Below are 14443 nucleotides of genomic sequence, written 5' to 3'. Positions count from 1 at the left end.
TATCAAATACTTATCATAATAATGAACTGGCTGACGCTGAAATATATTTCTTGAATCAAAAAATTGAAAGTTTAGAAATAGAAAAACCAGCAGTTAAAAAATCAGAAATTTGGCTATCACTCTATCTGTGAAAATGAGGATATTTTTACTTTTTATACTGGTATTTCTAAAGAGATGTTTGACATTATTGTTCACTTATGTGAAGTTGTAGAATTTGAATACTATAATGGTTGGAAAGTGGAATGTTTTCCAATTAAAGATCAAATTTTAATCACTTTTCTTAAATTAAGATTAAATTTGGTCAACAAAGATCTAGCTATTAGATTCAATACAAGTAAATCAACCGTTAGTAATATTATTCTGACATTTATAATCTTACTTCATGAAATATTATTCAATAAACTAATGGAAACTGTGCCTAATAATTAGTAATTTAATTTAATTTCATTATTAAGGTGGATCTAAAAATGTAAAAGTACTTTGAATCAATCTAAATTTAAAAGATTTTTTTAATTAGGTATTTGTATAAATTACCTCAACATGATTAATTTTTTTTTTTCATGCTAGAATGAACACTACTAGTTAAAACGCCCAGAACAAAATTACAGGTAAGAACATTACCACTTTCAAAATGATTGTAAATTCAACTATTCTATGGAACTTGAAAGCAGAAGACATTTTCGCTCGGTTATACCTTACGAAACGAGATATATAATTACGAGAAAATATATAATTTAAAAACGTGTTCTAATCAACAAGATAGACAAAAGGACTAAGAAAGTGTATTTAAGAACTAAAATATATTATGTTTAAAGTGTTGGTTCAAAGTTGCCGTTCATATCTTATGGGGAAATTTGTGATAACAGTTTGTTTGGAACCATGCATGTTATCATAGCAAATTGTGACGTCACACTATTTAGGTCTATTAAGTCCTAACTATTTCAGCTAGGCACTCAAGTAACTGCGATTGTGGTTTACCGAAACTAAAATATAAAAATTAAATATTTATTGTTTAAGGAGTACCTATGCCTATACACCTTTTCACAAGATCTACTAGAAAGTTTGATTAGAGCTTTAAAGATACCAACTGCAAAAGGGTTGACATTTTGATAACAGTGTAGAACCAAATAAAATAATTGTCAGTCGCTTGTAAAAGTAAACTAATATATTGATATAAAATAAAAATACCGATGATGATTTATTATGTCATTGTTATAATTTATTAATTTCATTATTTTCATGGGTATTCTAGTTTTAAGTGACAAGTGTATAAGCGGTGTAATATGAGCGAAGTGACAAAAATTGTGTTTCTTTTGGTGGTTCTCTTTTAAAATATTTCTTCGCAATACAAAACCTAGAGACAGTAGCCACCTACCCATCCACTTCTGTTTTATTATAAAATCAATATACATTGCATAAATAAATTAGCAATATCACCCTATCGTCAAATATCTGTCTTGTATATTTTTAATCAAATGCAGCATAAAGGACGTTATACCCGCATGTTTTGTTACCGTCTTACAGAGGCGGTTTGAATGTATTATACTTGGTGGTGCAAGACAATATATAGACACCCAACCCCCCCAACATCATAATAGAGATTACAAATAAATATTTTTTAATAAGTTTATAGTTTATAATTATAAGGCCCTTATATTCTTGACTCGACGCTTTCAACAGTTTCAGCCACGATTATCATTTATTATATGTCATTGATTAGGTACTTTATTATTTTTTTCATTTATTGAACACTAAAATTAAACATTGCGGTCAGCAGATGCTCAACCAAGACCACCCACCCTCCTAACATTGGCGGTGCAGTGCACCAAAAACAGTATACTCAAACCGCCTCAGCCGTTACAAGTGTGTAATATAGCAATTTTTACGCTTAACCGAGCACATGTAGCTCTGTTAGTTTAAAATGAAGAGTGGATTGACCTATCATAAAAATTAAAGGCAAGATTATTATCTAGGGCGTCTCATGGGGTTTATAATATGTTTTAATTTTAAAGCGAGATGAATATTTTTAAATCGTAAATTGTTTTTGTATATTAAAATACTCATAACTCACTTTAAAATTAAAATATAATAAAAAGCCTATGAGAAACCTATGAGAAGCCCTTGATAATAATGTTACCTTTAATTTTCATAAGAGGTCAATTCCCTCAATTTTAAACTTATGGAGTTAAACTTGATCAGCCGTAAAAATTGCCATGTTACGCACTTGTAACATGGAGACAACATATTAGCGGGTATAACATCCTATTAAAAACACTTCAAACATATTAAAATATTAACTTAATATTTTATATTTTATAACTATCAGCAGTAGAATGGAATTGGTTTTTTTTTTTTGTTTTAAACAATAATAATTGATTATAATATAATACAATATTGTATTTAATGTTAAACACTAAAGAACATTAGGAAAGGTCTAGTAATAACAGAACACATATTACTAGATGATTTGCTTTTATTAAAAAAAAAAAAAAGCAAAAAACTAAAACTTTAAAGTTACTAATACTTCGTGAATTAATAATACTGTGAGTGCAAAGTAATGATAAAAAAATAACTTAAAAAGTTAAACAATAGTTTAATTTAATTATAATTAAACTTTAAAACTTAAAAGTTCTAGATGCTAATATGATTTTTTTATTTATTGACAAAGTATTGATCACAAAAGATAGAATAGTTATGATTTATTGAATTAAAAAAAATTAATAAATATTTTTTTGGATATAATAATTGATGTTTACAGTGATTAATTATTTAAATATTTATTTTTATTTATATATATATATAGTTAAACTTGCCTATAAGAAACATTTAAGGGACCATCTAAAGTGTCCGTTATGTAGATATGTTTAATGTGATTACTGTATGATTATAAATTTTGAAATTGAAAATAATATAATAATATAAAGAACACATTACAGAATAAAATATTAGTTTACATATCAATAATACTGTACAATTATTCTTAAGTTAGAACAACACTAAATAATTATATTAAACCTATTATTGTATTTGATTGAATAATAGGTACTAATATTAATAAGACTTAAAAATTTGAATAATTTATTTATGTATGTATATTAAAATAATATTTAATATTACAGTGATTAAGGCATCAAATATTGCTTTAAAGTTTATATATCATTAAGCTATAACTATTATAAACTCTAGGTCTAGGTATAATTAATTATATTTATTGCTATATGTTTTATTAATTTTTATATGATCTTGGTAAATTCCAATTAATTATTCTATTTAATAATATATCAAAACGAAATTGCACCAATATTTTTAAAAATCAGCAAATTTTATTTTTGAGTTTAAAAACTATTAAATGATTAATATTTTAATTTTAAATATAAAATAGTGAATATAATCTAAATAACCTAACCTACTATGGAAGAATACTTTATCACATATTGAACTGCAACTTTTGTTATTAAATGTAAGGTTTATTTATTTTAAAGTTTTAATATTCAAACATACTGTTATTTTAAGTGAATGGGCAATTAATTATTAATTTTATATTTGAAGGTTTACACCAGAGTATGATTAATTTTTGTTCTATTGTAACTGATAAATTTTCTAGCGCCTATTTATGATAGAAACTATAACGTTTTATTGTTAATAGTTTAGCTCCAGTCAAAATCATGTTCGTCATAACAATTTTATTTTTAAACTAGTGTTAAATTATTATTTAGTTAATGAGTATCTATTTTATGTCAAAAACTTCAACTTTTCTAAACAGAAAACTTAATTTCCTAAATCTCTTTTATCTTCTTCACTGGCTGATTTATCAACTAATTTATGAGTTGATTCAATATTAGTTTCTCTATTGTCTGAGTTTGGGGATTCACAAATAACACCAGAAATTTCAACTTTTTTTGTACAATCTGCATCCACAGCTTTTCCAGCTGCTGATTCCACATTATATTTATCAACTAATAACTGTTTTCGATTATTTTTATCAATAATTTTTTCTACATTACTATTATTTACTGAATATTCATCAACCATAGTCTTGATTTTGGCATTTGTATGTGAATACTCATCAATTATTGTCTCTAATTTGAGATTTCCTTTAGCATATTCACCAATAACCGATTGAATATCAACATTATTTTGGGAATATTCACTAATCAGTGTCATTATATCAGAATTCCTTTTTGCATATTCTTTAACTAAAGCATTAAGGTCTACATTCTTTTTTGAACATTGATTGATCATGGAATCAAGGTCTGTATTTGTTTGAGAATATTTCCCAATTGCAGTTTCCACCTCACTATATTTTTCATCATCCTTAACAAAACTTTTATCAATACCATTGTTTTCCATTGAGTAATTATTTATAGCTGATTCAATATCAGAATTTTTCTGTGCACATTTATTCATAGTGTTTTCCATGTCATCATTTCTCTTTGAACATTTATTTATTTCTTCCTCCAAATTAGTGTTTTTTTTAGAATACTCGTTAATAGTTATTTCTAAATCTGTATTCTTCTGTGTGTACTCACTCAATACTTTTTCAAAATCTGTACTTTTTTGTGAATCGTCGTCAGTCGATTCTTGATTGTTATTTGTGCTGTTACGTTCATTTGAACTGGTAGTGTTTCTGTTTATTTTACTTATGTCATCCTCATGTAATTTGTTTATGTCTTGGAGTTTAATATCGGTGTTCTGAGTGGTATCGTAATCACCTGTTAAAGGCTCTTTAACAGTTTTATTGAGGGTTTTCTCTAGTGTAGTAACATTTGATTTCTCTTCGTCATTTTTAGAATGGTTATTTTGTAATTTTTCTTCCAAATTTGATTTTATTGGTTCTCCAGATTTAGTTCTTTCAGCTTCTGCAGCTTTCAATTTGGCTCTATCTGCCAACATCTGCAAAAAATTAATTCAATTAAAATGTCATAAAATTAATTTTAGAATATTATTATTTTTTATTTTTTATAAATGATTAGAGATTTATTTTACTTTTTGTTGGTGTAAAAGCATGCGGCGTCTCATATTCGTACACAACTTGCTAGTCTTAACTACATCTTTAACATCTTCTCTTTGTTCATAACGTTCACTCCAGCTCTTGTTGTCATCAGTTTTTTCTTCAATTTTTTCTTTAATTATTTCATTTTTAATTGCTTCTTCAATTTGTGTGTTGTTATCTTTTTGATTAGGCTTAAGTAGAGCACGTATAGCCTTTGCTTTCATTTCTAATTCTAAAATTTCTAATAATGTTTTTCCTTCTTTTTCTTTTGATTTTTCTTGTTTAATTTCACTATCTGTTTCATTTTTTTTCTTTTTTGATGATTTTATGCGTTTTTCTTTGTGATGTCTCTTTTGACCAATTTCATTTTTTTTTTCTGCTTCTAATATATTTTGTTTCTTATTTTCATCAACAGAATCATCAGAATCTGATGAAGAATTCATTTCTTTGCCTAAATTAAATAATATATTGTACAATAAATAACAATAACATAAAATATCAACAAATGTATGTTATACTACTTGTTATTTCTTAGTGAGATTTAGGCTTTAGAAAAATAACCATCCTGGCTGAAATTTTTAAGAAAAAGTTTAAAGACCCCCTCGGTTTACTAGGAAATAAGGAATAGGAAAATCCACAATGTGGATTTAAATGTTATTTGAAAACCCAATTGAAAACATTTATATAAAACACAAAGCATATGGAGTTAGGTACAATCTGGAGAATAAAAAAAATAATACACGCCTCAACTTCTACAAGAGATACTTCTCTCAGAGGAGAACTTTTACATGCATACATACATAATGTTTTTTTTTTTTTTAAATAAGGTTTTTAAAATCGATCTAGAAATTCAGTATATATTAAATTAAATTACCTTCCAATGTAGCCAACACTCGCTTCTTTGACATGCACAATAACTGAATTAAACAATCTGTTTTCAACTCTTCAAATGTCAGATCCTAAAAAGAACAAAGTTGTATTAAAAGATACAATGTTATTATTTGTTAAATAATACTATACCTTAAGTTCTGGTGGTATAAGTCGAGCAAGCCGTTTACCGCGTACAACAGAAAATAATTGTTGTATTAACTGTTCAGGGTCATTTGCATAATGACTGAGAGGAAATAAGTTAGTAGGCGATAAGCTCATTGACTCCTCATCGGTACTAGAGTCATTGCCCAACTAAATACAGGGCAATAGAAGTAGGTATGTAGATACAATTCAAAAAATATTTTACATTTTAATTTTAGTTAGAAACCTGCCTATTTAAATTACGAATTAAACATATTGGTACTTTTCGATCATTGCGACCACCAACAGTTGTCGGTAGTCCCAATTTGATAATACTTGACTGAACTGGCAGGCATAAGAAGCTACATGTTGTACTTCAACTTCATACAAAAATCTAGCAGTTGAATATACTTACAGAATGAAGTGAATTATCAGATGTGATAATTACCTACCATTTTCACTGGAAAACTTACATAATTAAAAATGTACACTAACATGTCTGGATAATCGAATTACAATTACCTACGAGATTAACCACAATCGTAAAGTTAGGTTAATGGTAGTTGCCAGAAGCTACTGAAAAGTACCTACATATTATAGCTGATATAGATTGAACATCTTTTTTAATTTTATTCGAGTACAAACCTAGATTTTTTTTTAAGCTAAATAAAATGATAGTTGCATTTGAATTGATAAAAAAAAAAATTGCAACTATTGAACGACGAGCATACTTTGACAGTAAAATTATATTTCAAATAGATCAAGATAATTATTATTATATTATTAGTCTATGTGAAAATGAAACAGGCATGAATTATTCATTCAGCTGTAACATTATGATGTCCATACAGATAGACTTAAATATAACATTATAATATTCTAATTATTACTATAACTAATGGGTTGTTTACATCGTTTTTGATCGCTTTATATAGATTGGCTTTTTTCCGCTGATCGTTCAGATGAAAGTCAATGGTCCTCTTCATAGCCATGTTTGATAATAATTGGTGCTTATAGGTAACAATAATAATTTCTCGTTACCACAGTACGATGTCGAAAAAGCTCCGGGGACGAAACCGTCAAACACGGGAAAATAACTAATAAGTTATTATGACACTTACACTTTGTAATATTAATAGAGTACTTACAATATTACGCGGTCACTTTTACGGTGCGGTCGCTAGTTTTTGACAATTTCGAACGGAACCAAAAACGACGACCAAAGGTGGTGATAGATAAACGAAGAAATTAATTAGATGAATGGTACTTATGGTGAAGACTGAAAAAATGAAAACATTAAAACACTCAATCACAGGAAAAACTGAAAACTATGGACTAAGATAGCCTAATAGTCCATCAGCCTATTCAGCCTAACAAGTAACAGTCTACATAGTGTCATAGTAGTACGTGGTGAACTGGTAAATGCCACTGCTGGACGCTGGTGTGCTGAAAATGGAAACTAGAAACTCAACAAGAAATTATAAAAAGTGGAATACTAAAAACAGTAAAAACTGTTAACAGTGTTAACTGAAACTCTAAGTCACACGCAGATTGCGCTGCGGTCGCATCAGGTACTCGAGAACGACGCGAACCCAAAGACCAAAGAATCGGAATTTGGAATTTAATTAAGTAACCTATTTATATTTTTGCCATTTTTGGATTTTTGTTGAAAAAAATTATGATTGGTAATGGTTGAATTGATGCTCAACCGTTATATATTTAGTAGACACTAGATTGTAAAAAGTAAAATGACGGCAATTACGCATTTGTAAAGAAATTAATTATGGAAAGGACGAAAGGTAAAAACGTGTAAACAAATGCATTTTACTTGAAAATCTCAAATATTAGTTATAAGTCGATTACCAAGTTGTATAATGAGATATATATAAATAACTAAACAATAATAAAAATAGATTATATATATCGTATGAATTGCGGAAAAAAAATCTCCGGGAAAAAAATCCCCAGACCGCAATATTACTCACAACCTCATGAAAATGGTTGAACATATATTTTTAAACGTTAATTAACACCTACTCACAGTAAAAACTTAATATTTCGAATAATTTATGCGTCAATAATACAAAATATAGATAATAATAATTAAATTAATAATAATATAATAATTATCAAACAATAATCATTAAACGTAGGCACCTATTCACAGTAAAAACATATAATGATATAATTGATTGTAGTTTTTTGAAATTTTCAACAAATGTTTATATGATGTTTTCTATGTAGGAATGTATGATATCTAACATTTTCAAAATATTTAAAATATTTTAGAGCTATTTATAAATCAAACGTTATGATTATGACTTTATATATTAGACAAAAAAACTGTTGACATTTTTAAAGTAATTATAACGGAAAACAAAATAATTAATACCAAAAATTACAAAAATTTTCTAAAAATACTTCTCTTCAATTTCTATAGCTAAATATTGCAAATTTAAAACAAGGTTTCTCATAAGTAGTTGAAAAAAATCTAAAAATCTAAAAAAATATCTATACATCTTTACTCTAAAATACTCTATGGGACTACTAGGTACACGGTATTTTTTATAGATATTTTTAGTTAAAATTATAAGGATAAAAAATATTTAAAAATTAAATTTTTTAATAAAAACTTTGTTTTTCTAACAACTATATTAATTTATTGAATGATATAATATAATAATATAATATAATATAATAATATAATATAATATAATATAATATAATATAATATAATATAATATACGTATTTGTAAATTGTAATTAAATATTAACAATGATGAGGTAATTATAGATACTAATTAACGTTAAAAAATATTTGTGAATGAGGTTGTGAGTAATATTGTAGTCTGGAGATTTTTTTTCCTATTACCATATTGTATTAATGAATTCTGAATGCTTTTTACTATTAGAAAAACTCTTTCAATTTTTCTTCACTATAAAATTCTGTTACTTAAAATCACGACGATTACCTACCAAGTTGTACAAAAAAATAAAGCGTCCTTTCGAATTTCTATATGTTTTTAAAAATAAATAATATTCCTATTTAAAAATTATTTAGCTCCTCAAAAAAATCCTAATCTTTAAAATGCATTTGACGCTTTTTACCCTTGTCGTTTTTTTAACCGATTATGTAGTTCATATTAAGATTCTACTATTTCTACGTATTAATATCTTCTTTAAATTCATAGACCTTATATACTCTGAGTATAAAGTCTATGTTTAAATTTAGCAATTCGTTATCAGTTATCACCATTTACGAATCAACGCCGTATACAACAATAATTATTGTTATCTTCCATCGCCAACTTCTGCGAAAAAAGACAAATTATTTATACCAATATTGCATATTGAGTACATAAATAAACAATCTAATATTCTTAACAGTAAACATTCTAGAATCTAGATGATAACACAACAAAATATCTATGCACTAATTGCACTATTTTTTACAATAATTGCTATTACACAATAACTAATTATTATTAATTCTTTAAATTTTTGGTGTACAATTTTTTATCGTTGACTCATAAATATTATGTTAAACTAAACAAAAAAATAACATTTTTCTCATCCGCATAATCGTGAACGTGTTAGTGAACATATGGTTAAAATGAAAAATATATTTGATCTGGACTTTAATGTACTCTGTAGGCTTTGTCTGCATAAAGGGCCTGAACTGCGTCCGATTTTCGATTGCGATTTTTCTTACCGTATCGAGTCGTGTGTAGGAATAGTAGTAAGTAAAATATATTTTTTAGACCATTTGTAATCTTAATACATAAATAATATTATATTCTCAACCTTAGATACGACAGTGTGATCTGGGGCCGGCTAATATGTGTGTCAATTGTTTGAGTAATTTAGAAAATTGGGAAGAATTTAAACAAAAATGTATATCTTCAAATGAATGTATTCAGAACTGTATCAAGCAGTTGGAAGAAGAGAAATTAAATTTAGTAGATAATTCTATTAAGCTCGAGGATCAACTAGAAACAGATGAACAGGAAAATATTCATGACAGTACGTTCAACAACGAATTTAACAATCAAGACTCTGATAATGATTCGTCAAAATCTAAGTCGGCCATTTCACTAACAGTAATGCAGTTGCTGCCAGTTATTATTTGATAGCTTACATAATTAACTCATTAATATTTTCAGACACATGAACATGAAGTCAATTTGAGTACTGTTAAAAAAGAAGAAACCGCCTCAGAAGTCACAAATACTAAAACATCTATTAAGAAAAAACGTTACAAGTGTGGCATGTGCTTTATACATTTCACTGAAAAAGAAAATTTGTATGACCATTTAATAGAGATCCATAAATTAGAAGAAAATAACACCCCACATTACTGTCTAATATGCAATAAAGGATATTGTAACTATTCAATTTATCAAAAACATTTAACTACTGAACAAGATATTCATGGGTCCATTCAAATTCTGGTAATTTAAAAAAATATGTTTAGTACCTAAGTAGGGAAATAAGCTTTTTGTAGTTTTATTAAGTAAACAGTAAACTACATTATTTTTAGATGATTTTTTTATGGTTGTTTGTTATGTGAAATTGTAATTGTATGTTGCCAGGATAAAATTAAAGATTGTACAATTGGTTGTGGACTATGTTCTTGTAAATTCAGCCGGTCGACCAGTCTCTATCGTCATCTCAGAAATCATGCATTGAAGAAAGATGTTATGCCTCATTTGTGTTCATTTTGCCAGGTGGGATTTCTTGACACATACAGTCTATACTTACATGCATCAACAGAACATCACGCTGCATCAGTCACTGTAAATGAATCTAAAAAAGTATATTATTTTTACTTTTAAAATATAAGCATTTGATTTGAATATTTAATCAATGCATTTTGTATAGGAATGTTCTGAATTGACAACCATTCTTAGCCAAGGGGGAGAACTATGTGGCAATATGACTTTGGCCAATGACACTGCAGTTGATAGCGAGTACAAGGACAATAAGTATGCAATCACTATCAAGCGTAAAATCAAAAAGCTTAATACGGTGGAGGACAAAAGAGCAAAGTATCGCGAACACTATAGGCGGTTCCAGTCGAAGACATACACGTGCGAATTCTGTGACGTCACCTATTCCCGGTTCTGCGATCTGTTCAACCATGACCGTACTGCCCATGACAACATGCCCAAAGAGTTCAGCTGCCCCACTTGTGGCAAACTGTTCCTGACGGACAGTCGGCTACAGATCCACCAGAGTGCGTTCCATGCCGAAAAGGCATTCAGCTGTGATGTGTGCAACGTGCGATGCAAGTCTAAGCATACGCTGCGTACACACATGCGCAAGCACAGTGGTGTATTCACATGTACACATTGTGGCTTGACTACGGCCAGTAACGCGGCACTTGTGTCACACGTTCGCATACACACTGGCGAGAAGCCATTTGTATGCGATCTTTGTGGCAACTCTTACGCATCCAAGTTGGGGCTCACGTCTCACAAACGCACCCACCAGCAAGAGGCACTATTTAAGTGCAACGTGTGCGGGTACACGGGCTCCAGCCATAGTTCTATATATATACATAGGCAGACACACAACTCGGACAAGCCGTTTGTGTGTGATGTGTGTGGCAAGACGTTTAAGATCAAGGTACGGTTGGTTGACCACCAGAAGATACACTTTGCATCCAAGAACTACGTGTGTGAGGTGTGCAACAAGGCGTTTCTGGCTCGGTATCAGCTGGTCCAGCATGCTCGTACCCACTCGGGTGAAAAACCATTCCTGTGCCATTTGTGCACCAAGGCATTTGCCCGGCGAGATGGGCTATCAGAACACATTAGGACACACACAGGTGAGAAACGGTACACGTGCACAGAGTGCTTCCGCACATTTTCTTTCTACAAGAGCATGAAGAATCACAAGTGTTCGGTGGCAATTAGTGGTGGTAACAATGACGGTGATAATGTGGATAATGTTCGCAACACTGGTGGGGTAGAGACGAAAATAGATCCAATGCCTTCCAGTGTAATGCGAATGACCACCGAAGACGACTTATCTATGTTGGACCAGTCTTACCGATCTACTATTGGAGCAAACACTGATGTTTCAGCATTTCCCGTTGAGTGGAAACCCAGTTAGGAACTGCTTTAATTATAAATCTGTGTAAATTATGTGAAATTTGCATGCTTTAAAATTTATGGTCTGATTAATTTTAAAAAAACCCATTTTTTTGTTCACATTTTCTTCTAGTCTCCCAAATAATTTCCAGACCTGAAGTATTATGGCAATTTTATCCTGACTGTCTGGTTCTGATAATTAGTTGGAACTTTTTTTTAATTTTCTTGAGAGTTAGTATTTTTTTGATACTGAGGTCAAAAAAATTGATGAAAACTTCCTATTGAAATATATAAAAAAATTTTATATTATAGTATTACTATTGTTTATGTCCATAGTTTATATGATTTTAGTTTTACACGTTTTATATTATTATTTACTATATTATATTATCTACCATCTATTCTACCTTAATAGTGACACAGAATAGATGAAATTTTATCTATGAGGATAATGTACCACTCTACAGAGTATGTATATGAGCCATTAAAATGATATAAACAAAAAAATTATTGAAAACATTGATTTCATAACATATTTCAATTTTATATGACCTATAATATAACATATGTGTTAGCCATTAGGTATTAGTAATTTATAAATAAAAATATTTTTTTTTTTATTAGCCTTTATAAAAAATTGACTCAACAATTAAAGCATCTTACATCTAAATAAAATAAAATTAACAATATGTGAACAATAAAAAAAATATATATAAACAGGATGCAACAGACCAAAAAAAAAATTATACCAATTCATGTATGACAAAGTTTTTTAATATTATATGATAAATAAATAATTTAAGAAATATACTCATGTCAGCAAATTCTCAAAAATCATATTTTTTAAAAAGTTATTGCGCTCCAATTTAATTTAACCAAAAACATATTGAATTTCAAAAAAAATTCTTAAAAATAAATTACTTGACTTAGATAAATCTTTTTACCATCAAAATTGTTTTTATAATCAGATTCACAAATAGGCTATTTTGAATTTATCCAAAAAATGTTTTATTAAATTAATTTTTTTTTTCAGCACTAAAAAATAAAAATAAAACATAAAAAATGTATTTAACATGTAGTTTTAGGTTCACTTAATGAACAAAAAAATAAATAAATAAAGAATATTAATGTGAAAAAAAGTTAGTCCAAAAGTCAGTTCTATCTGTTACACCTGTATATTAAAACACTTTTTAGTGTTTACTATGTTCTCATTAAAAATATAAATGTAAAATCACAAAGGATTATTAATTTGAAATGTTAGTTGATGATAGGATGTTCCTCAAAGCATATGCAACTCAGTTTTATCATTATTAATGAATTTATTTAAATTTTGATTTTTGAAATTTTTGTATCCTGTGCCAATATAAACATCTCTTTTTCAATTGAAAACAAATATTGTTTATCATAAATTGTTAAGTGGATCATTTTTTGTAATAGTTGATGTATCTAGACCAAAATAATGCCTATTACGATTGATTATAAATACTATAGTATACCAATATTTAACATTATGTAAAACAAAAAATGTGAGGAATTTAAAAAGAAATTGGTTATTCATATTTATTTTTAATTTGTTTTTTTCTGATTGATATGAAATTATTTACATTGATATTATTTACTTTACAATAATTATATATTAATAAACGATTATTAACTATTATACAGACTCCATTCAGTTTAAACTACGATTAAATATATACCTATACTAGTATAGTAGTATGTCTTTAATCGTGGGTTAAACATATTTTTATTTATTTTAGCTCTCCTTTTGTCTCCTAGTAATTTTACCACAACCTTTCTTTAGAATATGAAATGGCTACTGAAGCCCAGAGATTTACTGGTTTGAATCCAAATGCATATAACATCCGTTAAACGCACTGATGCGCTGTAAATTGATGAAAGTTGTTTTAGACGTAGAAATCCTAAATAGTACGATCGACAAATAAGAAATGGTCAAAACAAAATTGTTTGAATTACGATTATGAAAAAAAAATACGTCGTTAAATTATCCATAATATATCAAGTTTGATCACATGATGATTGATAACTGGGTGCTAGCGTTCGATCTACCTGCAGCTTGTTTCTGGTGTAGCACACGATCTACCAGCCTGTTTTCGGTAAACGCAATTTGTGGTCTCACTTGCATCTCAAAAATATTTACCCACATGTAGTTAAAAAGATATTCAAATTGACAACATTTTTTTGGGCACCTGAATATAGGCAAAAATTCACCGTTACGGTCTTCCGTCGTTTTTCACACATCTTATTGTGTAACATTTATGGCAAGGGTCAATATTATTCACATCTGTTAGCAGTTGGTGTTCTCGTAAGGATGCAATGCAAG

The 14443-nt window shown here is 28.4% G+C and overlaps 2 protein-coding genes across 5 annotated transcripts; one reads left to right on the top strand and one right to left on the bottom strand.

The window, feature by feature from the left end:
* Positions 1-3610: 3610 nt before the first annotated feature.
* On the bottom strand, positions 3611-7497 carry LOC107163421 (uncharacterized). 2 transcript variants are annotated; one of them, XM_015510853.2, is made up of 5 exons: positions 6916-7497; positions 6014-6175; positions 5868-5952; positions 4987-5444; positions 3611-4893 (listed from the first exon to the last, which is right to left on the bottom strand). In XM_015510853.2, exons 1-5 carry the CDS (start codon positions 6994-6996, stop codon positions 3769-3771), a joined length of 1911 nt encoding a protein of 636 aa, XP_015366339.1. In that variant the 5' UTR covers positions 6997-7497; the 3' UTR covers positions 3611-3768. The 2 variants fall into 2 exon arrangements, with proteins under 2 accessions (XP_015366339.1, XP_015366364.1); XM_015510878.2 differs by having other exon boundaries at positions 7153-7497.
* Positions 7498-9393: 1896 nt separating this feature from the next.
* Positions 9394-13759, top strand: LOC107163406 (uncharacterized). 3 transcript variants are annotated; one of them, XM_015510832.2, is made up of 5 exons: positions 9394-9743; positions 9814-10104; positions 10168-10455; positions 10597-10800; positions 10886-13759. In XM_015510832.2, exons 1-5 carry the CDS (start codon positions 9609-9611, stop codon positions 12119-12121), a joined length of 2154 nt encoding a protein of 717 aa, XP_015366318.2. In that variant the 5' UTR covers positions 9394-9608; the 3' UTR covers positions 12122-13759. The 3 variants fall into 3 exon arrangements, with proteins under 3 accessions (XP_015366318.2, XP_015366328.2, XP_015366312.2); XM_015510842.2 differs by having other exon boundaries at positions 9395-9743; positions 9814-10027; positions 10597-10818; XM_015510826.2 differs by having other exon boundaries at positions 9396-9743; positions 10597-10818.
* The last annotated feature ends 684 nt before the right edge of the window (positions 13760-14443 follow it).

The sequence above is a fragment of the Diuraphis noxia genome, unplaced genomic scaffold, assembly GCF_037042655.1.
Source record: "Diuraphis noxia isolate RWA-SAM2 unplaced genomic scaffold, SU_Dnox_SAM2 contig0004, whole genome shotgun sequence".
Lineage (NCBI taxonomy): Eukaryota > Metazoa > Arthropoda > Insecta > Hemiptera > Aphididae > Diuraphis > Diuraphis noxia.
This window is presented reverse-complemented; position numbering and strand designations above follow the sequence as displayed.